This window comes from Centroberyx affinis, unplaced genomic scaffold (genome assembly GCF_046629955.1).
Source record: "Centroberyx affinis isolate AG114_WGS23_722 - 3 ecotype Tasmania unplaced genomic scaffold, CSIRO-AGI_Caff_v1 ptg004751l_1, whole genome shotgun sequence".
Classification (NCBI taxonomy): Eukaryota; Metazoa; Chordata; class Actinopteri; order Beryciformes; family Berycidae; genus Centroberyx; species Centroberyx affinis.
In genome coordinates this window covers 270,954-298,752 of record NW_027282300.1, presented here as the reverse complement: position 1 = coordinate 298,752, position 27,799 = coordinate 270,954, and the positions used below count along the sequence as shown (strand labels likewise).

The following is a 27,799-nucleotide window of genomic DNA, read 5'->3' as shown; positions in this document are numbered from 1 at the left end:
CAGTTGATGAGTTTGTAAACTTGTAGCGTTTTCTCCTTGGTTCGGTTTCTTTTCACACGGAGAAAAATCCAAGCGAACCAAAATGCATCACTACAGTACTACACTACACTACAAACCAGGTGAGAACGTTCACTCCGCTAATTGGTCACATGTGTCTGGGGCGGGAGCAGGAAAGTAAATAGGAGAAGGTCCTGTGTTCTGGACTAGTGCACATTGCTAAGCAACATGGAGCAACGGCAGAGTTGGCATTTGCTCATAACTGTTGTAATTATCTGGGCAATATACCAGGCAAAACTGTACCAGCAGAATGCGGAATGCAATTTGAGGAAACGTGTTGAAAATGCTATACTGGCTATAGACTACCTGGCTATACCTGCTATACCTGCTACCTGGCTACAGGAGCCGTTTAGCTCAAACTTGCGGAGTAAATTGAGTGCAACTGGTGGTTGGGTCGGATCGAGGTCGGATCACGTTCCCACCACAAACGAACTGAACAGTTCGTTTGGGACCGGACCGAGACCACCTCTTCTAAAGGGTCTCGGTGCTGTTGTTTTGGTCCGCACCCGAGTGCGAATACTGTGTTCACACCTGCCCAACGAATCGCACCAAGGGGGAAAACGAACCAGAGTCCGATTTAACTGGACTAAAAGCGCAGGTGTGAAAACGCCCCAAGTCATTATAATGAGAAACTTTCTCAAAATAATGACTCAGTATCTCAAAGATACTAACTCATTACTTTGAGAAAGTTTCTCATTATTTTGAGATACTAAGTCATTACTTTGAGAAAGTTTCTCATTATTTTGAGATAGGCTACTAACTCATTATTTTGAGATACTAACTCATTATTTTGAGATACTAACTCATTATTTTGAGAAAGTTTCTCATTATTTTGAGATACTAACTCATTATTTTGAGAAAGTCTCATTATTTTGAGATAGGCTACTAACTCAGTATTGTGAGGAAAGTTTCTCATTATTTTGACATACTAACTCATTATTTTTGAGATACTAACTCATTGTTTTGAGATACTAACTCATTGTTTTGAGATACTAACTCATTTTGAGATAGACTCCATAGGTTGTAATCATTTAATATTGTATAGGCTCATTGTTGACCATGGTTAATTAAGATTTAGCTTCATTGTTGCTGCTAAAAGTAAAGCTGATGTTAAATAGCTTTATTATTGTAAAGGTTGAAACATCTTTATACCTGCCCGTTAATTCACATAGTCATACATTTGTTATTGTTTTCTCTCTTTGTATACCACACACATACAACAGTCTACTTTATTTCCTGTAATAAAGTCCATTGAACTGAGCATCCTCTCTGACCGGAATCTCGTCCGTATCTGCCTGCCCAAACATTTCCAGAGGCCCCTATCCTGTATTATATAAGGCATTATTTTGAGATACTTAGTCATTATTTTGAGAAAGTTTCTCATTAGTTTGAGATACTAAGTCATTATTTTGAGAAAGTTTCTCAATGACTTACAGGACCGTTTTTTTCATCACACTGGCGGAAATGGGCTTCCATAGAAACCTTACCTACATGAAGTGAAAGATTTTACCCGAACGGTTTTTAAGGAGCTGGCTCACAGTATAGGCTGCAGAAGTGAAGGTCATGGGTTCAATACTTGCTCATTATTTGGTTTGTTGCATGTCAGCCCCATTATGTCAGATAGCGTATATAGCCTATAGGCCCACTTATTTGTAAAGTCATGAATTGTTTAGATTGTTTAGATTTTTTTTATTAGGATAGCACTTTATTAATTAGAAATTCAGGACTAATAAACTAAATTACTAATAAACATTAACCTATATTTTTACAATCCATCTTATATTTAGAGATCTAGAATTTTGTTTTTGACGTTTGGAAGTAGGCTAGCGTGTACAGAAAATACTTTATGAGGTTATGACCACTGAACATGACAAGCGTCCACGGCAAACACATTTGTACAGCAAGCCTGCAGTAAACAGTGTCCACTGGGGAGGCACGCATGTGCGGGGGGGAGCGGAACACCGGCCTGAGAGCAGACGGGTCTGTAACTTTCCTGCCGCACATCGTGATGACGTATTGCGGTCCCCGGAAGTAGAGGCAGAGCGGACTTCTTCGCTTCCTCCTCTCAGCAGAGAGCGGGTCCACGCTGTGTGATCCACGTCTGTTTAGCGGCATCATTCGGTCCAAACTGACTTCATCCATCAGTAGGCTAATTCAGGCCATGCTTCAGACGTATAGGTGAAGAGATACAGATCCGTCGAGAGAAATATATAATGCCTTTAAAGCGCTGCCATGGCTGAACGACCACGAAGTGGCGGTGGGGGGGAACCGTGTAGGAATAATTAATGAAAACATCATTTACATGCCTGATTTGCATTTCATCCTCCCCCTGCAGATGCTGCAGCAGAAAGCTCTATGCAGATTTAGTTCTAAAATAAAATTACAACGACCGAAACAGCTGCTTTTGTTGCAGGGTCTATTCTGTCATTATTTCTAGCCAAAAGCTCTTCAATGTGTGACAAGTTGTATATTAATTTGGTTAAATATTCTTCAGTGTCCTAGGCTGGGCCCACTTCCATAGCCACCTGTAGTAAATCATATAGATAGATAGATAGATAGATAGATAGATAGATATTTTGTTTTGTTTTACCAGAGTAACTGATTCCTTTAACTTTGTTGTATGGCATGACAGATCAAAGATCAATGCACTGGTTACTAATTCACTTAGTCTAGCATTGTTGATCATCCAAAGGTAGATGATTCTTTGATATATTTTTCCCTCTCAAACGTGTGTGTGTGTTCCTCAGCGACAGTGTCAACCCTGTGGAGGGATTAGTGGGCACGAGGCTCTGTGTTTCCTCCAAACTTTATGATCTGGGACAGCTAAGCACCGCCGAAACACTTTACATAACATTATAATGATGTCTGACCATGTTATCTTCTTTCTCTCAAAAGATTACCATTTTTGTCAGTGCTACAAGACCAACATGATTACAAACTGTTTTCATAGCCGATGTGTGCTGACTGAACAGTGTGTGTTGCTCATAACAGATGGCAAGCAGCTCAGATGCTAGAATAAAACTGATTCATGTCACCAATAATGTTTTGATGTCCAAAACTAGACAATATCTACAAAAATCAGGCATTCACTTCATTCAAACTCATCAAAGCGATTCAATTCAAAAGCAGCTTTGACACACAACTTAATTACAGTATTTTTGAGTTCACATATACATCCTAAAACAGGGACAAGTGTATGGGTCAGTCTAACTACACACATGCTGATGTGTGTAGTGTGGATGGGAAGGTGCTTGTTATTCAGTTCACACAGTAGTTTGCAGTGCTGTTATCTGTGCTGATGGCCCCAATATACTCTGGGTTAGTTACTCCATTGATAATTCACATGGAGAATGAAGTTAGTTTCACTGTAACTTTCTCCAAAAGGTCGTTGCTTGAGCCCAGGATGTGATAAGGATAAAGGATAAAGCAAGATAACAGAAAAAAGTGGTAGAACAGTCTGGTATAACTTTCTGTTTTACAACACAGATGTGAATTAACAGAATCAGATAGTGATGTGCATTGTATTTAATCTGCCTTCGGCTCCAGAAGTAGACATCCTGAAGTATATTATTTTTTACTGTTATTTATTGAGGGATCATCATCCATCAGTGGAAAGCTACCCAATATAAATTTTCATCGTTCTTCTGTATAAGTTCATAGATGTACCAGGTGTGTCAAATGTAGATATACAATTTTGAATAATGCTAACAATAATGAAAAAGCTGTTTAATTCGTCATTATTTAACTTTTTTGTCATTTTAAAATAATAATTCAGCATCCAATTGATAAGAAACAGGAAAAATATTTCACAGTGTATTGTAAATTTTTGAAATAAGCTGTGCAGTGTAGGAATGTTAAGTGGACTCAATAACACCAGAAATGTCTAAAAATAAAGCGCTTCGCTCATCAGCTTGACACATCTAGTAAACTGTATTTATGATGGATATAATTATTGCTTCCCAACAGGTAGCAAATCATTCATGCGAATAGATCTGAGTGTCAAATTAACACGTCCTGCTACGTCTATGAATACCAGGCGAACAAGGAAAACGCAGAACAACTTGGGATCTGCAGGGTTCACTTTATTAAGTCAAGGTGAAAGGTCCAGTGCAAAGCGAGGGGTCCAGCTAAGTGCTTTAAGACTATACTGTTATGTTAGCCCAGTGGATCGCCGGGGATCTCTGCTTTCTTCATTTAGCCTTTTAACTACGCTCATACAGGAAAATACGGGAATGCGCTTCAGTTCAAGTGTGTTGACCTCCAGCTCAGCCGAAGGTAGAGTTGTTCCAGGCCACATTGGCTGCATCCATGTCCACAAAGTTAATATAGATCCTGCAACAGAGCCGAAGACACTCGGTTAATGAGGTTGGACATTAACACTGATGTGTGTGTGAGATGCAACATGTCACCTATCTAATTCATGTGCTCTGCTGTCTGCTACCTGTCAGGAGAGACGCCCAGGTGTTTGTTGAGCAGCCCGCACAGCAGTTTAGAGTATTGTCTGTTCTGAGCGCCGCTGATCTTGCCGATGCTGTGCAGGGAGCAGAGGGCGCAGGGGTCGCCCTTCCCTCCGAACATCATCATCTGGTCAGGGACGACGTGCACAGCGATGTACTGGAACAGGATACACAAGACAGATGTCAGCCCAGAAGACACACACACAATGGCTTCATTTCTCATATCTACATGGTGCTTTTGAGTGTCAGTCATCACATGCCCAAAGTTGTGGCTGGATTGAGCACATATGGGCATAAACTGGGTATGGCAAGGTGTGACACTCAATATATTCGCAGCCTAAGTGAGCCCAGATGTGATCTTGTAGTTTTTAGCTTTATAATGGAGAGCAAAGATAAAGCAAAATCCTTGTTCCTTAGTTTTGAGCCATATCAAAAAAACAATAGAGTGCATTCTGGACCAATGCTCCCTTTAAATTGGATAAGTCTGTACAAGTTAACTGACATATGTCTAATAATCTATCACAGTGACCCAATAACAATATCTCAGTTAGTCAGTCAGTGCTCCACTCGCCTCCAAAATGTAGTGGCTATAAGATGGGTTCAAAGTTTTGGTGTCAAATTATTTTAAAATATATCAGTTATAGTACAATGTAGTTCCATTATTATTTCAGATTGTATAGCAGATGCAGAGACTTTGCTATAGCTAGGGTTGAGTGAACTGACGCACCTGATAAATCATCTACCCAAAACGGCTCTCTACAAACAACAGTCAAAGAAGTTTGCATATGAGGCCGGCTTCACTAATTCAGATTGAATGGAGACGCATTACTGCTACAATTGCTAGTGTCCTAGTTTGCAACTGCGGTCTGTTGGGACTCTGACTGCGCCTGCGCATGCTCATCGTCTCGCACTCATCAGAAGCTAAGCTGGAGACATCTCCTTGAAGGTGGTGGTCAGCCATCAGCTACAACCCATGTGAAGATATGATGTTATGCTCAGAAGTAAATTCGCCCTCCCCCCGGCCTACCTGTGCAGGTTTGCCCATCGCTTTAGCCAGCTCCTCTGTGGCCTCGGACAGCAGCGCGGGCGGGACGTCGCTTTTGGCCACATTAGTGTTCACCATGAACATCGGCATGATTGCTCCTTTCCAAGTACTACTCTCTTGTCAACGGAGGAGCAGGAGCGCGCGTGTGCGATTCAGCTGTTTGCTTGCAGGCAGAAAGAGGGAGGAACTATACTTGTCTTCCTCGGGAGCGTGCGATCATGTGACACATAACGTGGATGACCACAGCGCCTCCATCCATCCTGGAAGATATAGCTTTTGCCATCTACAAGTATCCATGTATTGTTGGTGTAAGCTAAACAAAACGCCAACCCCATGGAAAAGATATATATTGTCTTATTGTTTCCTAATACCACCGCCGCTGGGATCACATCACCTAGAAAGCCTTCATAAAGGGTTTTTTAGGGTGCGGCCGCTCTTGAGTGTAGGGTAATTACGGTACTGCGCATGCGCAGTTCTCTCAAGCATCCTCAAGCAGTGTTGAAGGAGGCGAGAAGGAAAACAGTGCCTGGGAGAGAGGGCAGAAGTTGGATGTCTTTTTCCTTTGTCACCCCGTCTCTGTGCTCATGAACAGCGGGCAGACGTATCCGTGATCCGTGAAATCGCCCGGTCTTTCGCCGTTTGACGTCTTGTTCTCCAGCTTTCAGCAAACAAACGGTGCGTATCCGAGCTAAATTAGCCAGTCTGCTAGCACGACCACTTTCCAACGCTACGGAGAGGTTTCTGCTCCTCTTCGCTTTACAGTCTCCTGTATGTCGATCAATATTACAAGTCAGCAAGTTAACTAGCAAGCTAACGTGACGCAGGTTGGTATTTAACAAACTACACTACCGCTTTACTACTCTTTAAATACACTGGCAAGCGGCAGCCTTGTCAATAAGTTGATAACAGATATGGAATAGGAAAACTAACGATACTGTGTGGATTCATGGAGCCCTGTCACACTTTACTATTGAGATTATCTTGTTGTGGCTAGTGTATTACAGCTGGAAGTAAGTTAATTTGGTTAATGTTGCAATTGACGTTGTGGATAAAATAATCAGACATATTAAATAGATTCGATTAGATAAGGTGAAACTTTAATGATCCCCGTGGGGAAACTGGGTCATATGAATTGGGTCATATATGTATTGATTAGGCTATATCATGAGTATACACTAACACAGTAATGTATGTTGCTTTTGCACAATCATCAGGTCCACCCCCCCCCCCCACCCCCCACCATCTCCACTTCATCTGAACCCTTGGCCATGATGGAGGAATGCGTGACCACCTTCGAGACCCATCTGACGGCCGTGATGGACAGTCTCATCCGGGCCTCGGTGTGCGAGATCACCAAGCTGTTCCAGGAGACGGTGAACGACTACCTGGTGGAGCTGTCCCTCAACAGGAAGGAGAACGAGGCTCTGAAACTCCGGCTGAGGCTGACCGAGAATAAGCTAAGGAACGAGCGCAAGTACGGCATGGGGTGGGCCGCCAACCGCCGCAGTGCCGGGCTGGCGGCGGCGGCGGCGGAGGATGGAGCCGGAGGGCGGAAGAAGAGAAAAGTTCAGGCAGCCCGTAAGTATTTCTAGTGTGAGTGTGATGGCTTCAGGAGCCTCAGGGTAGCTGGCGTCACCTTTAGTCTGTGTTGTGTATAACACTGTCACTACGGTCAAAGAGGAGCCTAATAGACAAATTATTACAATATACATGTGTGTGTTTTTATTTTCTTTTAACTGCGAGAAACAGGGAATTGGAATCATGCTTCGCAGTCAGGGCTTATGTGAAGACGCACTTGTTTTGTTGGAAACCATCTGGCAAGAGCTGATCTCTCCCTCCCTCCCTCCCTCCTTCCTCTCTCCCTCCTCCCTTCCTCCTCCGCCTCCTCTTCATGCTCGCTCCCTCCGTCCTTCACCTCCCCCTCTCCTCTCTCCGCTGCATTCTGTCCCTCCCACTCCTCTGTGCTTTTGCACACTCTGTCTCTCTCTCCCTCCCTCCCTTCCTCTCTCCCTCATCTCCCTGCCCCCACCTCCTCCACTTTTTTTCTCTCTCTCTCTCTCTCTCCCTCTCTCTCTCTCTCTCCCTCCCTCCCTCCTCTTTCCTGCTCTGTCCCTCTCTCCAACTCCTCCTCCTCCTCTCCTTCATGCACTCTCCTTATCCTTCCTCTCTCTCCCTGCCCCCACCTCCTCACTGTCGCTCTCCTGCTCTGTTCTCTCCTTCATCACGTTGCGCGCCCGCTCCCCCCTCTCCTCTTCCCCTCCCCCCACCTCCTCCACTCCACTCCTCTCCCGCTCCTCTCCGCCCCCCCCCCCACCACCACCACTACCCTCCATAATTACACACTCCCTCTCCACTTCCACTTCTCCTCTCCCTCCCTCCCTCCCTCCCCCCTCTTCTCGCCTCTTCATCCTCCCCCCTCTTCTTTCTCCTTCAACCCGTCCTCCCTCTCCTCTCCTCCCTCTCCTCTCCTCTCCTCTCTGTCACGTGTCCTCCTCTCCTTCCCACCCTCTCCTGCTCTCTTGTCTGTCCTTCTCCGCCCCCTTCTCTCCTCACTCGTTCATCATGCTCTCGCTCTCCCTCCTCCCCCTGCTCCCTTTCCTCTCTCCCTTCCCCCAACGCCGCCTCTCTCCTGCTCCCCTCTGCCTCTCCGCACCCCCTCCTCCTCCTCCTCATCTCCCACTTCTCCGCCCTCTTCTCTCCTTCATCTCTCTCTCTCTCCTCTGCCCCCCACACCCCCCCAACATCTCCTCCCACTTATCTCACTCTCTCCCCGTTCTCCCTCTGTGCCTCTCCCTCCCCCTCATACTTCATTCTCTCTCCTTCCTGTCTCTCCCCGCGCACCCTCCCTCCCCCCCCTTCTCCTTCCTCTCTCACCTCCCTCCCTTCCTCTCTCCTCCCTCCTACCCTTCCTTCTTCTTCCTCTCCTCTCGTCTCCACAGGAGGCAAGTCAAAGAAGGGCCCGGCGGCAGCCTATGGCAAGGGCTGGCCTGGAGGTGTGTGGGAGGAAGGAGGCGGCAGCGGCGGTGGAGGAGGAGGAGGAGGAGGAGGAGGAGAAGGAGGGGGGGGAGGAGGAGGAGGAAACGGAGGAGCTGTGGGGATGGTAGCAGCAGCAGGAGGAGGTGGAGGAGGGGGGAAGGAGGCCAGGGAGATGTACCTCATCCAGTTCCCCGGGGACGAAGAGGATGAGGGAGGGATGGTGGAGGACGAGGAAGGGGAGGGCAGCCTCAGCGGAGAGGGGGAGGAGACGGCCAACATCAAAGAGGAGGTGAGGGAGACGGGCTTTCTCAGAGGAGGAGGAGTAGGAGGAGAAAGTGGCACAGCATCTCTGCACCGCTCAGCAGCTTCATATGGAAAAAAAAAAGAATGTAGAGAGAGAAAGGGAGAGATAATACAGAGGGAGACGGAGTATTGCTTGTGTTTTTTCCGCCACTGAATCACTGCAGAGATGTTGTGGATAAAGGGAAAGCTATTGATTTGATATTTAGCTTCCAGAGGAGCCCGTCGAGTGGGGCTCTCCAAATCTCAAGTGCAGCAAGCTTTTAGGCAGAAATACTACTGGTAGGGGTGAAAAGCTTTTTGCTATTCCACCACATGACCAAGTGGAGGGCACAGCTCCACTCTTCACTTCTGTCTCTGAATATTCAAAGCATACAGAATGCATTATTGGTCTCATTGTCAAGTCTTTACAGGGTGTTTATGATGGCTAATAAAATGGCTGTAAAGAATTACATCCATTTAAAAGCCACCTTATGTCATTTGTGGGTTGAATCACAGAGTGAGGGAGTAAGATATAGGCTTATTACCTTTTATCTTCAGATACATTGTAAACATCTGAATGGGCATGGAATTTACTTATGTTATGTGGCTGTAATGGGTGTTGTTTGTAAGTTGATTTTACAACTTTTGAAAAAAGCGTATGCAAGCAGACAATAAATTCAGTTGACTTTGAGTTTCCATTGTGTGGCCTCTAATAAAAGCAGGCCTGATAACCAACTTATTTTTCAACTTTCTATGATTGTGTATGCAGTTCGGTCACCTAGAGGGCTATCAACCTGCCTCCCTCCGGCTAATCAAGGAGGCTTTGAAGATGGAACTGCCCAACCAGAACCTCCACACCGGCTCCAGAGCCCAAAGCGAAGGTAATGAGACCAGGGACACATTCACTGAGGGAGGGGAAATTGGTGAAATGTTCAGGGAGGCATACTATGAAAGAAGGTGGAAATGATCACTCATGCCATCTCACTCTTCCCATATCTCTTCTCTTCTCTCTGTCTCTTCTCCTCAGGAGATCTGTCAGATCGTCCCCCGGCCCTTCATCCAAGAGACCAAGAGGAGGAGGAGGAGGACTGGGAGGTGGGCTCAACGGAGCCATCAGAGGGCGGCATGACCATGGACGAGCTGAGGGGTCTGGAGACGGCGCTGAGAGCTGAGAGGGGGCGCGAGCAGGCCGCCATGAGGGCCTCCGGGCCGGTCACCCCTGACCCAGAGACGGCACCGGGCAGTGAGATGAGCTTGGCCCCCAAGTACATCGGTCTGGACGGGCTGGAGCAGGACGGGGAGCTGGAGCCCGAGCCGCCGACCCTGGAGAGAGAGGACCTGCTGGAGCAAGGCAGGCTGAAGGACAGTCTGAGGGCCGGAGGGGTCAGAGGGGAGCTGCGCTCAGGCTGGTCTAAGAGATTGAGAGAGGGGGACTTGGCCGCGGTCATGGCTGCAGAAGATGCAGAGGAGCAGGGAGGGCCGGACGAGCTGCCCCACCTGTCTGCCCCGGGGAGCGTCGGGGACAGCGGAGGGGAGGAAGAGGGAGGCGGGGACCTGCTGCACTTCTGCCCCCAGTGCGGAGGAGGCTTCACCTCCGAGGCCGAGCTGGAGGAGCACCCCTGTCCGCTAGGAGGTGCCCATTTACAGGGCAGCGGAGCAGAGGACACCCCTTTCCCCTGCGCCTCATGCGGCAACTCCTTCAGCCACGCCTGGGCGCTTAAGAACCACGAGTGCGCCTGCGCCGCCGAGCGGCCGCACTGCTGCGAGATCTGCGGGAAGCGTTTCACACACTCGCGCTCGCTGGAACGCCATCAGCTGGTGCACACGGGCGAGAGGCCGCACCGGTGCCCGCAGTGCGGCCGCAGCTTCAGTCGTCTGGGCAACCTGGAACGCCACCAGCGGATCCACACGGGCGAGCGTCCGTACGGGTGCGAGGCCTGCGGGAAGCGGTTCAGTCGTGTGGAGTATCTAAAGAGACACCAGCTCATTCACAGCAGTGAAAAGGCAGCGCTCCAGTGCTCCCATTGTGGAAGGAGCTTCAGCGATGTGGAGCAGTTGAAAACCCACCAGTGCTTTTAGAGTCTCTCATCAAAATGTTTGATGGAACTGGAAAGAAGGAGCAGTTGAGCAGATAAATGAGGTGAATGTGGTAGAATGCAGGATTTTGATGAATGTGAAAGGTCGATGCTCGTGTTATTCTCAGTGATCTGGAGTTGCCTTTCTTACAGACAGGATGAAAACTTGAGTTGACATTAGGATAAAGCAGGAGATGGATATGCAGATATTTTTAAAAAGAGGTAAATTAAATGTCCAGAGTTGACAGGAAGTCAATTGTACATGGCATTTCCCTAAAAGAAGATAAATGAAATCAATTTCAGACATTCAGACATTTTGTTTGGAGGTGTTTTCATTTGTACATAGAAAAAAGCTTGTTGTACTTATTTATGATTCTCAAAAAATATGTACATTTTTATCTTTGTATCAATAATTCATTTTAATGTTAATATGATGGCCTTGTTTTTTTCTGCAAATATCATGGACATTTGGGTATTTTGTATGTTTGTTTTTTGGTCATACCAATGAGAAATAAACATTTGAATTCTTCAGATGGCTCTTCTGACTCCTTTAGATCATGTTTTATTGGCTCTCGGGTGACAAGTATTCATTTTATAAAATCATGAGACGGGACGGCATTTGAATGGATGAAAGATTTATTCAGTAGTTAAGGAAAGGGTGTAAGTGTGAGGAACTGGGAGCAGACTGGTTTAGGCCTCCAGAGGATGCGTTGTCCTTGGTGGCTCCACCCACCCAGGAGCCACAGGTAGGCATGGAAACAGTGGAGAGGGGGAGTGTGTTGCGATCACAAACTGGGAAGCTGTTGATTGAGGTGTGTGTAATCAATTTAGGTGGCTGCCATCTGGTTTCAACCCCTATTATTTACAGTCTATGGTTTCAACAAAGGAACTGAAGCTCGTCAGCCTTGTCACTGACACTGCCCATGAAACAGGCTGATGGGCATGGCCAGCCTTTGTGCCAGGATAGCCTCCAGGGTCTCCAAGGGCATCCGCCTCACATCGTACCCCCGCACCGACGCCTTCGCCTTGGGATCCACCTGCACGATCTCCTCCCCGCTCTGCTGGTCGTTTCTTCCCACCGCAGCATACGTGGGGAAATAGGGCTGCGCAGAATCGGGAAGGCTGGCATTGTAGGACGGGCAGCAGTAGGCGGACCACATGTACTCGGGCACCGCCACCCTGTTCTTGATCCGGCGCTCTCCAGAGACGTAAGGCAGGGCGCCGGTTATCACAAACATGGGCCCGTCACAGAAAGCCTCGAGCCTGGCTCTCACCTCGGCCTCCAGCAAAGCCCAGGGGCCGGAGTTGGAGCCCGACCGCTGAGGGACGACGTTCGTCAGGGTGAAGGTGGCCTGCCGGTCCTCTTTTGTGTGGTGGTGCGAGCTGGGGTTGAGGTGGCCCTTGGTGTAGGTGGAGTTTTTGTAGTCCAGAAGCACCGCCTGGCTCTCAATCACATTCTGGCTGATGGGGCCACGCTTGGGGAAGGACCGCATCTCTGGGCTGGAACCGGAGAACGCCAGCTTAGAGCAGCGAGAGAGAGAGAGAGGAGATATCATTGTATAAGAGCTCCAGCTGAGTGTTTTGCAGCCTTATTTATTAGTTGAACCCGAGGCATGTATGTGAGCGCGCACACGTGTATGTTCATAGAGTGAATGAGTGTGTCCAGTCATGCAGTTTGGAAAAGAAAAATGAAAACAGAAGTTCTGAAGTGTTAGTTTCAGTTCTTTGTTACCTCACCAGACAAAAGATTGTGTCAGATGGCGTTCACACTGTATATTTACTGTTGGGGAGACACTGATGTAGAGAAGCGCGCAAACTGCCTATGCCAATCACACACTGACCACACTAACACTTCAATTTCACAGAAACTTCCTATTGCTCTCTCTCACATCCTCTATCACCATGTTAAAACCCAAACACAAATATCCATGAGGTCTACATGCAAATGCAGCATTCTATCTGTGAGATACATCTGCTGATTTATTGAATACGCTTAACATATAGGCATTCACACCATGATACAAACAAACAGCTGTGAGTTCATTTGCATTCGAGGTTAGTTAGATATGGACTGTGTGTTGTTTGCGATGGACAAGCATCTGTTCAACCTATACAGAGTATGGTTAGCACTTTGCTGTTCTGTTGTTGTTGCACCTCCATCTCAGAGGAAGTTGCTGTAATCCTCCAAGGGGGATCTGCTCCACTTCTCCACCTGTCAGGCCAATAGCTTTTTTCCCCCACAATCTTACAGTATATACACACACAATTATCTAGCAGTTCTACTTAACAGCTACGATTAACAGGAATTGGCTGCTCTTGCACACCTCTCACACACACATTCTCTGCTTACCTGTGGTTCATACTTCCAAGAGTTGATGGGCCGTTTGCCTGCCGCAGGAGTGAGTATGTAGGCAGAGTACAATGGTGCGCGACGCTGCCGGTGGTACAGGCTGGCAAAGCGGTACTGGTTGCGGTAGCGCTGGCAAATGGGCTGGTACCCTTCAGCATCAATGCCCTTTGGTGGAGTGCTCTGGTAGAAGAAACGGAGGCAGGGAGAGAAGTCCCCGACCTCTCCCAGGACCAAGCCGCCGAGCCAGGGTAAGAGAAGCAGAAGAGCCCCCTTGGAGGATTGCAGCATCTTCCTCTGTGGCATCCTGCACAGCAGAGCACCAGACTACCTGGATCTACTGTACCTCTGTGTGTGTGTGTGTGTGTGTGTGTGTTGAAGAAAGAGACACCTATTAGCAGACACTTTCACTGGCAGACGTCCTCTCAGACAAATCTGACTGCTGTGCAAACTAATCTAATGTCCTTCTCCTCCAAGCTGAGTACTATAACCTTATCAGCTGTGTACTGAGTCACAGATTACAGACATGCACACACATCTGCGGTGAACTAAACCCTGTATCTCCTTTCTCTCCCCTCAGCCTCTGGTGTAGGCATTTGTGGGCTGGTACATACATTTACTCTGATATATACTGACAGCAAGAAACCATGTGAGTGACAGTTTCAACTCACACCCCGCCCCCTCTCCTGCTCGCTATCAAACTTTCCCCACTAACCACCACTCCAGCTGTCTTCTGGGAACCCATGACAGTGTGTATCTTTCTCTCATTAGTCATTTGAGTCCATTCTTTCATAATCTTTGATCCTTTGCCTGGAATGTGGCCAGCATAGAAGAAAAAGAAGCTGCACTCTGAAGGCTAAACTGAGCATCGAGACTGACCCTGGCGGCTGGTTACTCTCGACCAGGACACTTGTTCCTCAATTACACTTCCTAGCAGGTCCGACGCTAGAGATCATTCTTCTGTCGCATCCATCTAGCGCGCTTTCTGAGACATGAGACGCTCTGTCACTACACTCTAGCTGTAAAGAACATAAAGGAAACCGAAGGAAAACCCACTGAGAGTGACAGATACAGTTACTGGCATTGGAAAGAAGTGGTAGAAGATGTGTAGAAGTCTCCTGCATCCCCCTCAGGACCGGGCTTTTGAGGCTGGCTTGGAAGAAGGACCATAGAACCCCTTGAAGTGTTGCTGTGTTTCCCCCGTGTTTGCATCTGTCCCCGGCTTTCCCTCACTTTGTTCAAAAAGATGAAGCATCTTGGGAGACGCGGAGGTGCTGAAAACACAAGTCTAGTCCCTGTGAAACCCTGCGTGATACTGAGCCAGGCTCTGTACCTCTGTGTGTGTATTGCGGCAAGATGCTTGTGTAGCTCTGAACAAACACCGGTCTGATATACTTAGCTGGCAAGTCTCGCATTCACAGCACCGTCCTAATCTGGCTTCCTCCTCCCAGCGCAGCACCAAAGCATTCAGAAGTTGTTCATTGAGATCAAATTCACACAAACGCACGCTGCTCTCCAGTGAACGAGTCGGCTCTTTCCCTTTTCATCTCTCTCCATTTTCTGTTTTCTTCTTGCGATAAAACTTCCCCCTCTAACTAAAACTGAGAACCATAAAAATGTTTCTACAAGATGTAACGCCTCTATACTTTCATTATTTTTCATCTGTCATGAAAAATCCCGTGAAGCCCGTGACTTCTCTGTTTCGATACATGCCTGGGAAGTTTGACCTGTTGGTGGGAGAAACCTTGTGTTCCAGTCAGTTATTTTAGACTAGCTACTCCTCAGCCACACATCTGGGTCTGAACGCCCAAAATCATCTTTGTCAGCAGTGAGATGTTCTTGTAAGTGAATGAGGTCATCTTAGATCAATAATCATCTTAAATGGAAGACCCACCTTAAAACAGAAGTACAAATTGTGATTCCTAAGATCTTGAAAAGTCTTGATGTGCGAACACAGACAAGTCTCTGCTGAAGCTAGAAAGCAGGGAGCCAAGACTGTTACAGTGTCACCAGAAGAGAAATACTGCTCCATTTACAGTGACTGGGAGACACATTTTGTGGATTTACTGGCCGTGTGGTCACATTTTACAGTTCTTATCTCTTAGCTCTACAATTAAATAAAGCTCATTTGGATGGAAAAGTTCAAATGAAGATGATATGAGCCTGCAAATTTGTTACCAGATGTGCAGCTCCAGGAGTGGGTCAAAGGTCAAAGGATCACAGATGAATCCTAAGGTGAATTTTGATTGTGAGATGCTGATGATAGAGAGCGTCCTTCTGCTTATCATGGCCATCTAGTGAGCAATCAGAGACATGACACTTGGCAGCAGCCTGACTTTCCAGGATACACAAACCAGTCAGGGTCCGGTCACTGAAACTGGTTGGAAAGAGAGCAAGGCTGCATTTACTGTCAGTGATGACGAGCAGTAACCTGCAGATGACCATGAAACTACTTTTGGTTTCCAGTGGGAGGAAAGCTGCTGAGTCTTAGTCAATTTTGTGTGAGTGTGTGTGTGTGTGTGTGTGTCAGCCACTTTCCTTTCTTCTTCCTAAATTTATGCTGCTGACTCAGCTGAAGAGACTGCAGGGTGTGTTTTGGATCTTTTCTGACATTCTTACATTGAATACCTGGCTCACTTACCTGTTGAAATAAGTCTCAACACTACGGCCTTGTTCCACTCTGAACTAGAAGTAATGCTTCCTTTTCTGTATGATACATGAGAATCCTGTAGCCTAATACATTTAGAGGGGAAATATACAAATATCACAGAAAAACTATAATGTTCACTGAAAGTACAAAATATTAGGAGACTTGCTCTTTTCATGAAGTGCACTGATGACGTGAATCCAGGTAAAAGTCATAATCCCTTATTGATTTCCCTTATTAAATCTATACCAGTCACAAAGGAGGAGATGTAGATAAAGAGAAGCAGATGAGTCAGAGGAGGAGACAGTTGAGATGTGGATTGTGCAAAATTGGCTCTAACTCAATATCAGGAAGATTTCTTTAATATTTAGTATTCAGTTTATACCCAATAAGAATATTATAATGGTACTGTAAACTCACTGCTGAGTCCATATAAGAATATTTTAGTGATTTTTCCTTAGTGTTTCCCTTTCTAACAAAAGGATTGGTTAAGGCACAGCTCAGACGATGAGACTTAAACTCTATAGAAGAATAAACTGAGTGCAGCTCCAAATCAGAGATAATGTCATCATCACTTAGCTGCCAGAGAACATGTATAATGAGTGAGTTGCTGACTGGGTTAGCATCCTGGGCTAAGGAAGGGTAACTGCGTCCTGGAATGGAACAGGGCCACCGCCTGCGGGGGCACCGAGCCTGTTGACGCACGCCTTCCGTCTCTTCCGTGAAAACAGTCTGCTCTGCTGTCAACTTCAGCGCTCAGACCACTCCCCTCTCCCTCTGCCTCCCCGTCGGTACGGAAGAGTAGCCTGGTCTTAACTTTTCCACAGAGTTGCCATCAGCAGTTTTTTTGGGGGACTCCTTTCAGTATGTGCGCAGCGGAGAATGGCGGAGGCCAGCGCGCTTGAGGAGCTGCACTCGGAGCTCACCTGCCCGGTGTGTCTGGAGCTCTTCCGCGAGCCGGTGATCCTGGAGTGCGGCCACCACTTCTGCCGCGTGTGCATCACCCAGTGCTGGGAGGCCAAGGCGGACGAGCTGCCGACGTGCCCGCAGTGCAGAAAGTCGTGCGCCCGTAAGCTGCGGCCCAACTCGCTCCTGTGCAACGTCGTGGAGAGCGTGCGCAAAGCCGGGACTATGGACGCGGCCGGGGGGACGACCGGTTGGGACCACGACGGTGCGCCAGAGGAGCCCGAGGAGCGGGAGCCCGGGTCTAGCATGAGCAGCGTCGCCTCGTCCATCGGGTACTGGCCGCGCCTGGTCGCCGATATGTGCGAGGAGCATGAGGAGAAGCTGAAGCTGTACTGCGAGGACGACCAGCTGCCCATCTGCCTGGTGTGCGGCATGTCCCGGGACCACAAGACGCACAATGTCATCCCCATTAACGAAGCTTTCGAGAATTATAAGGTATTGAGCTACAAATCTGTTCTTCTCACTGATTGGCCTTTCTCTCCGAAGCGTCAATTCACTTAACCTCGAGGCATGGCAAAGCCTCTGCATCTAATATCATTTGCCACCAAAACCTACTCCTACAGACCAAACTTCTGGGTACAAGTGAAGCAACTGATGCTAATTAGAAGGATATTATTTGATCAATGTGATTAATTATTAGACAGTTGAGTTCAGTTGAGACCAAACCGGTCCTGAATGTCCCCTGATGTGATTTTTTAAAATATGGTTTCCAAGTAAAATTTCTGCTTATTTCTGCTTGATCTTTGCTCTACATTGTAATGACAAAACCTACAACATCAAGTTTGGACTAAAATATGGGGAGTGCCTTGCCATGCCCAATTGACCCCCAAGACACCTCTCCCTGAATCTGCAAGGGAAACCTCAGGGCACCTCAGGTTGGCCAAATTATTCCCAGAAATCAAATCAAGCTTCCAGTTATAATTTTAAAAAAGCGAATCGAATTATGTGTTTGATTCCACCCGGACTTCACTGTTGGGACAAACGGGGCTTTCACACAGCGGATCCCGTGACATGGCAGTCACTTTAAGAGCAGGCTGCCTGTTTGCCCCGGCAGTGTGTGTACTTTGAGTTTTACAGGAATTCAGCAGGCCGGTGTCAGCTCTTACCTCCCCTACACTTTTAACCTTTGCAGTTGGCCATCAGTGCTCAAGCGGCCTGACTGTGTCTTAACATGTTCCAGCAGTGCCGCTGGGTGAAAGGGTTCTGGGAAGTTTGTGCATCATATGACTCCCATATGGCTGTTGTTGTTTTCTGACCGAGGCACCAATCAAATTAACTCTTCATCTGAGTAATCTGGTTTGCCGACACTACTTCTTAATATTGTGTGTGTGATTGACCTATTTCTTCTGCCCGCCCCACAGGATAAGCTGTCTGTCGCTCTAGAAAGGGTTCAGCTGCAGACCGAGGAGGCCTCGCTCTTCCAAAGCCAAACCAATGAAAAGATCCTCCTTATTAAGGTATTAGCTGTGTGTGTGTGTGTTTGTGTGTGTGTGTGTGTGTGGGCTGTGTTGGGTTGTGAAAGAGAGGATATGTACCAAACACCTACTCTATAATCCAAGCAAAAAAAAAAGAAGAGGCTGTGTGTGTGTGTGTGTGAGTGGTGTCTCCTGAATAGAACCAGAATTTCTGGTAGCTAGGCAACATTCACCTGCATGCTTCCACACTGACCTGTCTCCCAGAGCTGAATTGGTGCATGACTCGCAGTAATTACTGGTAGTGACGCTATAGTTAGTCAGTCAGTGTCATGTACACTGTGATGACTCTCATGTACTGCACAGGTAAGGATCGCTCACGATTAAATAGGTGGATAACACACACTCACAGACACGTACACATTTGTCTTTCTCACGCTTTCTCATTTTCAAGTTCAAACACACACACACACACACACACACACACACACACACACACACACATAAATACACACACACAAACAGTGACCAAATATACAACAGGGGGCTGGTTATGTCACACACCCTAGCAGAGAGAGATAAGAACAGTTGACAGAATTTAGGCTTGGTCGCTTTTTCCACTATGGCAGCATTCATCTCAAATGGAGGTGTGTGTGTGTGTGTGTGTGTGTGTGTGTGTTAGACAGAGATATGAGCATGTATAGGATGTTTGCTCAGTGGAGGAGCGTCCTTGCTGCAGCAGATTAGCACACAGACCAAGTCTTACTAGAAACTGCCCTCAGTGTGTCTCTGCGGCTCTGCGGCTGTCTGTCTGTCTGACCGAGCAGCCTGTGCTGCTTCTGTCTGTCTGCCTCTAGCTGTCCGTCTCTCTTTGTCTCTCGTTTACTTGCACAAGCTTCGACTTTCACTTCTCTGTTTCTCTCCCTCTCTCTGTCGGTGTCACAGAATGACAGGATGTGGGTGAACGAGGTTGAGAGGAAGTGTGCCAGTTCTCTTCCTACGCAATGTTGCAGTGTATGGCTGAGTGTGTGTGTGTGTGTGTGTTCCTGTCTTTCTACCTGTCTGCCTACCTGCTTATCTGCCTCACCTTCATGAATGCAATACATAAATGTTTATTTATACACATCAGGGACATAAAGGGAAAATCCACCCTAAAACACTTTAACACTGTTTAAAAAAAAAACAGTTATTGGTGATGGACCTTGCATTTCTGGATCAATTTTATGGTTTGGTGGTTTATTTTTCTTATTCCTGTGGATAACTGGCCAAACATAGACAATGTGGCGTCACGTTAAGATTTTTCCAGTGCAGCTACAAAGGAGTTTAATAGTAGAAATATTTTCAATTTCTAAAACATCAACAGTGAATGTCAGGTTTTGGTGTCAGTCACTCAGAATCAAAGAGCGAGGGCTTCTTTCTAGAGCCGCCATTTTGCCCCGACGTTCAACAATCACACAGGGAGAAATCCATCGTAGAAGAGGCAGAGAAACAAATTTCTCCAGTGACAGTAGCCTCAATAGACCAGAATGCAATGTAGCAGCAGCAGCAAGACATGTTGTGTTTTGAGTAAGGGGCAAGACTCTTTACTGGAAGTATGTCTTTACTGGAAAAACCCCTGCTCTTTAGTTCTTACTACACTAATATGATCACTCTCTCCACCTACACATGTAACCCACAGCTGAATGGAACATGCCTGTTCTCTCATGGTTGTTGAAAGGCATTCTGGCAAATCTAGGAACTCACTAACTGTAGTAGAAGTAGAGGAGGCAGGCTGGAGGAAAGTGGGTACAGCAAAAAAGTAAATTACAACACAAAATAACTCCTCGAATTCACTGAATGATGATATTTAAAGATGTAAGAGTATCTTAGGGTGGAATTTTCCTTTACCCTCACGTATATTACAGCCTGGTTACAGCATGTGTTCCTGTCCTTTGCTTCAGGAGCGAGCAGGCGACCTGGAGGAGCAGGTGAGCGCGGAGTTTGGCCGCCTGAGGGAGTTCCTTCGCCGGGAGGAGGAGCGCGTGAAGGAGAAGCTGCAGAGGGAGAAGGAGGAGAAGCTCAACCAGTTGGAGGAGGCGCTCACCCAAGCCACGGAGCAGATCAGCCGGCTGGAGAAGACGGCCGACCAGCTCCACCTCAAACTGAGGGAGGAGGAGAACCCAGAGCAGCTCAAGGTGAGAGACAGAGGGAGGATGGAGGGATTAAGGGGAGGAAAGAGGAGGAGAATGGGTGGTATGGTATGGCTGAATGGTAGGAGATCGATGGATGGAAAGAAGGAGAGTGGGGAGAATCGATTAAATGAAAAAATCGGGGAAGAAAAGATTTTCAATGGGAATATCTGCATGTTTCAGCAGAGAGCGTCATATATGATCTGTTCTGCTCTCTTCCAGGGAATCAAAGACTTCATCGGAGGGTGAGTAAGGAAAAGCCATCATCCTTATCTAATCCAGCCATCTAAGTTTTGAGGGGCCGCATGACTACAATGATTTCTTATTGAGTTATTCAATCATCTCTTTTTGCTCTAGAATGCTAGTGACTGTTATTGTCTCTCTCCTTCTCTCTTTAAACGACTTTGATGTTGTAAAGCAAATGCCTGAAGTCACAATGAAAAGGCGTTTAAATGGTTTCTTGCTTTCGTAATGCAACGTATCTCTGGTTGAAACAGGATGTTGGGGTAAGATAAAAGTGGGCGGGTTGGACCAGAACAAACATGGAAAGTGGCTTGGTGCTTTGTGCATAATCTTGAGCTCAAAACCCCAAAATGCATCATCATACCATGTTGCCACTCTTGTTACTCTGAAAGTTGTGAAATTGCAGATTTGATCAACGACTACTGGTACACCATGAAGTAACTGTTAAAAATATGCTGTTTTCCAGGAAGTAAACGTAATGGAATTTTGATAGCCTATAAAAATATGAGAGAACATTTTTGTCAATTGTTTGCCATCTGTTTTTAAATAGATTGAATTCATTCATGTGGTGAGTTAGCTAACAAGGTGAAAGGTTCAACTCTCTCTCTCTCTCTCTCTCTCTCTCCCTCCCTCAGGGCTGAGAACTTATTTGAGTGCCCCCCAGAGGTGAGTGTGGATCTGCAGAAAGGAGAGTTCATGGGGCCTCTGCAGTACAGGACCTGGAGGAAGATGAGCTCTGTTCTTCAGCCAGGTACACACACACACACACACATACACACACATTACCTAAAGACAGAGCACCACACCTAAAAGAACTGGCTCTATCTACACAAGCGAGACATCTACCTACATTTTTAGTGAGCAGGCAGAATGTTATTTGGATTGTAGCGTCTGCCTGCTCTGTCTGGAGATGTTGGACTAAAGCAAGATTCAAAACCTGCTTGTGTCTGCTTTCCCAACATAATAAACCTCTCATTGGACAGAAGTCTCTTCAGAGCCACGAGGTAAAAACCATAGTTCTCGTCAGTGTAAATAAGGACGTTGTCATACCATCAATCCTTGGCCCTGAGGGTGTAACACTACAGGAACCTCAGACAGGAATGCTGAGTGTAGAACAGGTCTGGATGTCATGAAGCTCAGTGGAGTTGCATCATAGTTTGCCTCCTCTCAATGAGGCACTATATAATTTACATATTACCTTTTATGGATGTAGCTGATGCTCTTATCCCAGAGCGACTTACAGTAAGTGAGCAGGTTGGCGTTCAGTGTCTTCCTCAAGGACATTTTGACAGGATACATGTCAAAATATCAAGGACTCAAACCTGTCATCTTTCATTCCCCCATGTCTAACTCCCTTTGCGCTCCCTTCCCCCCCAGCTGTCTCGGCGGTGACCCTTGACCCGGACACGGCCTACCCCCGCCTGTGGGTCTCCCCGTGTCACACCAGCGTCCGCGTGGGCGACATCCAGCCCAACCTGCCCGACAACCCCGAGCGCTTCACCCGCTACAACATCGTCCTGGGCCTGGAGGCCTTCTCCTCAGGCCGCCACTACTGGGAGGTGGAGGTGGGCTCCAAGACGGCCTGGGGTCTGGGCGTGGCCACGTCCTCTGTCAACAGGAAGGAGGAGATCAGCCTCTGCCCGGACGACGGCTTCTGGACCCTGGTGCTGCGGGACAACGGCGACGGCACCAGCGAGTACGAAGCGTGCACGGACGCCGAGGAGAGCTTGTTATATCCCGCGCGGCCCCCCAGGAGGGTGGGGGTGTATCTGGACTACGGCCGCGGCGAAGTGGCGTTTTATGATGCAGGAGACATGAGCCACCTGTTCACCTTCTGCGATGCAGAATTCAAAGAGCCCGTTTTCCCGTACTTCAATCCCTGGCCGATTATCAACGGACGCAACCGCGGTCCCCTCACCGTGGTAACGCCGCTGTGATGACATCCTCCTTTCCACTGTCATTCTTCATTAGTAGTTTCACAAATACACTGAACAAAGAGTTTGAACATATATTAACGGTGCAGCTATGCAGCGAACTCCTCAGTCCAGTTCGACTCGACACATTAGCATTCACACTGTCATGAAGCCTTTGCTATATTAGTGGCAAATTAGTGGCAAGGTGATGATGAACACTCTGGTGTCGCTGCAACTAAGGACCCAGCTTGAGAAATATTCCTGTAAAACTGGAAAAAAGAAGATAAAACTGCCAATGGACAAGACGACGCACAGCTTAATGTTTGTATTGGGGTGGGCAATTCATTAGAAAAGGGCTAAGGCCTCAATTATTACTTTACAATAAATTACCAAAGACTTCACTGATAATATTGCACCAAACAAATGTCCATATGTAAGTAGGTTCACTGCATACTACTGTAGACTAACTTAACTTTAATCTTTCTTTATTTTAGCTCAGCAAGTAAAAAGCTGAAGAGCATTAGTAGCCAAGTCTACAGTAGTATCCAGTGAACCTCATAATGCCATGAGAAAGGCCTTACAATCATTATAATCATTATATGCATTGCATTTTCTATCTATATGTTTTATATTATAACCATATCTAACCATATAACAAAGTATTGTACTGGTTTTATATATCTTATACTGATATTCTAATGACATTCTAACAACATGCATATATGTCTCTAAAGTGAATTTATTATGTTTATAGATTTTACCTACAAATTATCACTTTTGTATGCCTTTCCTCTACAATGGACACTTGCCCCATAATCTCCCACTCCAAAAAAGCCAAGTCTGCGTACGGTAACCACACACACACATTGTCACTGACCTCATGTTTGTCCTACATGGACTTTTTTTTATTTCATCAAGAGTTTGTTCACTCTTAAAATGTCTTCTGCAGTTTCTAGACATTTGCCATGTAGTTATAGCCCAATAGCAGCCCCAGTAGATCAGTGTTTTCCTGCTGAGCTTGTTGTTACCTGTGATTCCACTGGAGGGCGTCCAGATCTAATGTGTTGCAGCATTGCTCTGCTCTACGCTCAGCTGGTGAGAGGGACTTGAGGCTTTGCAAAGCCATATTAAAACCAACCTCCAGCAACCTCACCACTCCTTTCAAAGCTTTATGGGAATAGTTCAGTATATAGTCTCTTCCACCAGTTACAGGATTCTCCTGTGGTTCATCAGGGGAGGGGAGGTACACATGTGCCTGTTTCAGCTGGTAGGAATTAGCTGTCACTCCTGTTCTGCCTGTAAACCAACAAAGTGCTTGGGATGCCTGTGTGAACTGTCTCTGGAAGGAGCGCCACTATAAATGACTAGATAAATTGATATTTTTCATCATAATCAATCCTTGAATGAACCTGTACAAACTGACCTTCTGTTCTGGCAGTATTGCACTGTATATTGCAGCGTAGATTTGATACCGGTTCTTCATCAGCCACTCTACCTCCGGGCCGACCTGCCTTATGTTTATCCACAAAGGCCAATTTTTATTAGTCAGTGGCCAATAAAGTCATTTCTGAATCTTCATCTTCATCATAAACCTGTGCATTTGCACACAGTTCCCTTGCGCCAATTGTGCAATTTGGTCATCTGTGACTTCTGTTACAAACAAATAAATAATGAGAATTAGTCTGACCCAAATAAAACTTATCCATTATCCATGTCCGCTTAATCTCTTTGCGTCATCTGCCTATACATTAACCATAGACTGGTCTCAAGACTATACCTGTCAAGGCTATGTCTAATCCGACCCTTCTCTCCTCCAACTGTCCTGATCTGTAATTAGATATTATTGCAGGCTGATCTACATGCCGTAACACAAGCCTCCTTCACTTCTACATTACTGCTCTGCCACTCCCTCCTCCATTCACTCCTGCCTTCCTTCAGTTTACGAACGTCGATAAGTCTGTGATGGCAGAGCAAGATTATTCCAAATATAGAAAAATGATTGTCTTGAGAGTCCTGTCTCTACATTTTCCTCTCTGATGTTTTTTTTTTCATCCCTCCATCCCTCCTATCAGATTTTTTTCTTCCCTATGCAGGCTGCCTCTGACTGATCTATTCCCAAAATACGCCCCTTCTCTATTTTTACCGTCAGTGAGTCTATACTCAGCTTTTCTGTAATTGATCTCTTTTCTCCCTCCTCTCGAGAATTTGCCCTCGCCCCCCCCCCATTAATAATCAATGAGGAGACCGTTGGGTAGGGAGAGGGGGAGAGGGGGGCAGAAAGATAGGCTTAAAGTGATTCATGGAAACCTCATTAGCAATTGGAGAGAAGTCAGCTTATACGTCCCAGACTGGAGAACATATACTATCAAGGTCCGTTTCAGTTTGAAAGAGAGAAGTTTAATGCGGGTTAACAGGAGATGCAGATAGAAAGGAGAGGAGGAGATGGAGGGAGATTGCATGGGGAGGCAGTTAAGAGGGGAAAAAAAGAGGGGGGGAAAGTGAGACGCTTTATCTGCTCAAAGCTGCCAAACACCTGCCAGCGTCCCCATTTCCAAAGCGGTGATAGAATTGGACATTGGAAGGAGAAGAGAAGGTGAAGACAGAAAGAGAAGAGGGAGAGCTGAAAGATATGGGGTGGGGGGGGGGGACCAATTTGACGGGACACTTTATTTATAGAAAGCAGACACTTTAAGCAGAATTGGACTGGAGCTACAATGCGGTGCATGAGTGTGAATAAGGCTTTAAAGAGACCTGAACGGCCCGATAACATGTTAGTATGTGTACACGCTTGTGTGAACAGTCTAAAAATGGAGGTCATGATGACATGTTCACCTGTGTGTGTGCTCAGTCATGCCTGCTGGATGGGTTTATCCATGTATGCATGTGTGTGATTTGCGAAGGGAGGACAGCATCGCGGCGGTGCGTTATACATAGAAGTCTTTCATCATCACACCATAGCCGAGTCTGCAATCTGCATCCCCCTCCTCCACTCCTCCGCTCTCTCTCTCTCTCGTTCTCTCTGTCCCTTTCTGTGTCTTTCTCTCACACGCAGTAAATGAATAGCTGACCTGGGCACCTCCAGAAAGAATCCAATTTGTGTTACAACAAAGGCTGGGAATGTGACAGGGGATTGGGGCCGGATAGACTGAGAGAGACAGGAAAAGAGGGAGAGAAAGAGAGAGAGAGAGTGGAAAGCAATGGGGATTACTGTCCGAATGAAATGAGGGTGACAAGAAAGAGGGGAGAGAGTATGGGAGGAGGGGTGGCAATGGTCAGAGAAAGAGAGGAAAGAGAGAAAATGGGGAATGAGAGAGGAAAAACAGGCCAGAAGATGAAGTGTCTGTGTAAAAGGCAACACAACAGAAAAATAAAGGTATGAGGAAAAGTTGGAAGGAGCAAAAGCACAATGGGCGAAGGTGAGGAGGCGACGGTGTTGAGAGGAGTGTTTACCTGTGACGAAGGCAAAAAGGTGGAAAAAGGGGAGGAAGAGAAGGAGAGAGAGGTCGGCGTGTTACAGGTAGATACCGCGAGGGAGGTAAAGTTCAGGAGGTATAGGGTGTCACCTAAAGGCACAGGAGATAGCGAGAGGGGGCAGAGGTGCAGGAACTCAATCCCCGAGCCAAGACGGCAGCTGATGATAAAAACCTCCTCACCTGGACACACGCAGGGAAAGAGAGATATGGAGAGAAGCACGGTGTGAAGCCAATACTTTAATTCACACCAGCTACTACAGGACAGAGGAAGAGAAGCAGACAGGAGGGAAGGAGGAGAGGAACATTTCAGCATTTTGTTTCTGGGATTTTTTGTTTTTTTTGTACCTGGGACAAAAGGAACAAGTGTCAGTTCATCGAAGGAGCTGATTTTTTTTAAGGAATTTGGGGGAATATTGTGAAGTTCTAAGATCACTGCTCAGTTTGTTGGGAATTTTAGCAGGTAAAACAAAAAAAAAAGACAACAACAACTGCTCGATACGCTAGAGAGGAGAAGCAGGGAATAGGAAAGAGAGAGGGTGAGGGAGGGGGAGGGCGAGCGAGCGAGCGAGCGCGAGAGAGGGAGAGAGAGTGTGTGTGTGTGTGAGAGCCAGTGACACCGAGATGTTCATGATCATTCGAGAGACGTCCGCCGGAGGAGGCGGTACTGGAGCGATGAGCGCGCCACAGGAGAAAACCGCAAAGCAGGTGTGTGTGTGTGTGTGTGTGTGTGTGTTTGTGTGAGTGTGCATGTGTGTTTCTCTGTCAGTCTGTGTCCATCTACATGCCTTTTCTTATGCTTTTGTCTGTGTGAATGTGTGTAACTGGCTCAATTTAAGCAGTGATAAATGTTGCTAGAATTGAGAAGTTTTAGGACCACAATGTAACTACTTACATATGAATTTTACATACCTTGTTTTTTAAAATGATCATGCATGGAAACAGCAGTTTTATATTTCAGAAAAGGTTCATGTATGGATATGGTATGGATATGTACATATATGGTGTTTCACTGTGTCAGATAAAGTCAATTCAGAGATGGAGTAACTCAAAAGGTGAAGGGAGGGAAAAAAAGCTGCCACTGGGGTTTGGTCCAATAATAAAATATATAAATAAACCTAAGGATTCAGTGTTTTTTGGTATTTCTATAAGTCCTTATCTGATCAGTCTTTTCTGTAATGTGATACATACAGATTAATCTTAACACATTATAAAAAAACCCAGCAGTGTACCAGATAAATACCCTATTCATATCAAGATACCCAAACTACTAACTCATTACCACATTGTGCATGTTATGTACATTATCAGGTGAATTAGAAAGCCAAAAGTCAAAAAGTGAGATTGAACGCAGACATGACGTGTCTGAACTCAATTCCTCAGACGCTTTGTAACATCATCTGTAGACAGTGGCAGCAGCACCTAACACCATCCACCCCACCCCCACCCCCACCCCCCCTCGTCCCTCAGGTGCAGGCGGCCATCAAGAGGAAGGTGGAGAAGCAGAAGAGGCGCACCAACGAGCAAGGGGGGGGTGTCGGGGAGGTCCAGGCCGCCGTGCCCTGGCACCCTCGCCACCAGAGAGCCGCCCAGATCCCCCACAAGGTGGCAGGGGAGGACAGGACGGCGCTGGAGGAGGAGCTGGAGGAGATGATGGAGGGACCGCAGCGCCGGGAGAAGGAGAGAGAGAAGGAGGTGGAGCCCACTGACCTGCTGCCCATCGTGGACTCTGTGTTCGGAC

The 27,799-nt window shown here is 46.7% G+C and overlaps 4 protein-coding genes across 4 annotated transcripts; 2 read left to right on the top strand and 2 right to left on the bottom strand.

Moving 5' to 3' along the window:
* Positions 1-4,099: 4,099 nt before the first annotated feature.
* Positions 4,100-5,760, bottom strand: mif (macrophage migration inhibitory factor). The gene is made up of 3 exons (XM_071545026.1): positions 5,542-5,760; positions 4,499-4,671; positions 4,100-4,389 (listed from the first exon to the last, which is right to left on the bottom strand). The coding sequence occupies exons 1-3, from the start codon at positions 5,647-5,649 to the stop codon at positions 4,323-4,325; spliced, it is 348 nt and encodes a 115-aa protein (XP_071401127.1). The 5' UTR covers positions 5,650-5,760; the 3' UTR covers positions 4,100-4,322.
* Positions 5,761-6,785: 1,025 nt separating this feature from the next.
* LOC139665968 (uncharacterized) lies at positions 6,786-11,382 on the top strand. Its single transcript, XM_071545037.1, has 4 exons — positions 6,786-7,137; positions 8,499-8,824; positions 9,587-9,698; positions 9,845-11,382. The coding sequence occupies exons 1-4, from the start codon at positions 6,828-6,830 to the stop codon at positions 10,894-10,896; spliced, it is 1,800 nt and encodes a 599-aa protein (XP_071401138.1). The 5' UTR covers positions 6,786-6,827; the 3' UTR covers positions 10,897-11,382.
* A 186-nt stretch (positions 11,383-11,568) lies between these two features.
* Positions 11,569-13,566, bottom strand: LOC139665970 (endonuclease domain-containing 1 protein-like). The gene is made up of 2 exons (XM_071545039.1): positions 13,243-13,566; positions 11,569-12,412 (listed from the first exon to the last, which is right to left on the bottom strand). Exons 1-2 carry the CDS (start codon positions 13,543-13,545, stop codon positions 11,801-11,803), a joined length of 915 nt encoding a protein of 304 aa, XP_071401140.1. The 5' UTR covers positions 13,546-13,566; the 3' UTR covers positions 11,569-11,800.
* Positions 13,567-16,684: 3,118 nt separating this feature from the next.
* On the top strand, positions 16,685-25,132 carry LOC139665954 (zinc-binding protein A33-like). Its single transcript, XM_071545016.1, has 6 exons — positions 16,685-17,287; positions 18,214-18,309; positions 20,205-20,438; positions 20,655-20,677; positions 21,311-21,426; positions 22,053-25,132. Exons 1-6 carry the CDS (start codon positions 16,769-16,771, stop codon positions 22,610-22,612), a joined length of 1,548 nt encoding a protein of 515 aa, XP_071401117.1. The 5' UTR covers positions 16,685-16,768; the 3' UTR covers positions 22,613-25,132.
* Positions 25,133-27,799: the final 2,667 nt, after the last annotated feature.

Coding starts and splice junctions, on each gene's coding strand:
- mif (XM_071545026.1), bottom strand. CDS start 5,649: ATGCCGATGTTCATGGTGAACACTAATGTGGCCAAAAGCGACGTCCCG. Junction 4,672..5,541: donor CGATGGGCAAACCTGCACAG/GTAGGCCGGGGG, acceptor ATCCTGTTCCAG/TACATCGCTGTGCACGTCGT. Junction 4,390..4,498: donor CTGGGCGTCTCTCCTGACAG/GTAGCAGACAGC, acceptor GCTCTGTTGCAG/GATCTATATTAACTTTGTGG.
- LOC139665968 (XM_071545037.1), top strand. CDS start 6,828: ATGATGGAGGAATGCGTGACCACCTTCGAGACCCATCTGACGGCCGTG. Junction 7,138..8,498: donor GAGAAAAGTTCAGGCAGCCC/GTAAGTATTTCT, acceptor TCGTCTCCACAG/GAGGCAAGTCAAAGAAGGGC. Junction 9,699..9,844: donor CTCCAGAGCCCAAAGCGAAG/GTAATGAGACCA, acceptor TCTTCTCCTCAG/GAGATCTGTCAGATCGTCCC.
- LOC139665970 (XM_071545039.1), bottom strand. CDS start 13,545: ATGCCACAGAGGAAGATGCTGCAATCCTCCAAGGGGGCTCTTCTGCTT. Junction 12,413..13,242: donor CTTGGAAGTATGAACCACAG/GTAAGCAGAGAA, acceptor CGCTGCTCTAAG/CTGGCGTTCTCCGGTTCCAG.
- LOC139665954 (XM_071545016.1), top strand. CDS start 16,769: ATGGCGGAGGCCAGCGCGCTTGAGGAGCTGCACTCGGAGCTCACCTGC. Junction 17,288..18,213: donor AAGCTTTCGAGAATTATAAG/GTATTGAGCTAC, acceptor CCCGCCCCACAG/GATAAGCTGTCTGTCGCTCT. Junction 21,427..22,052: donor GAGCTCTGTTCTTCAGCCAG/GTACACACACAC, acceptor CTTCCCCCCCAG/CTGTCTCGGCGGTGACCCTT.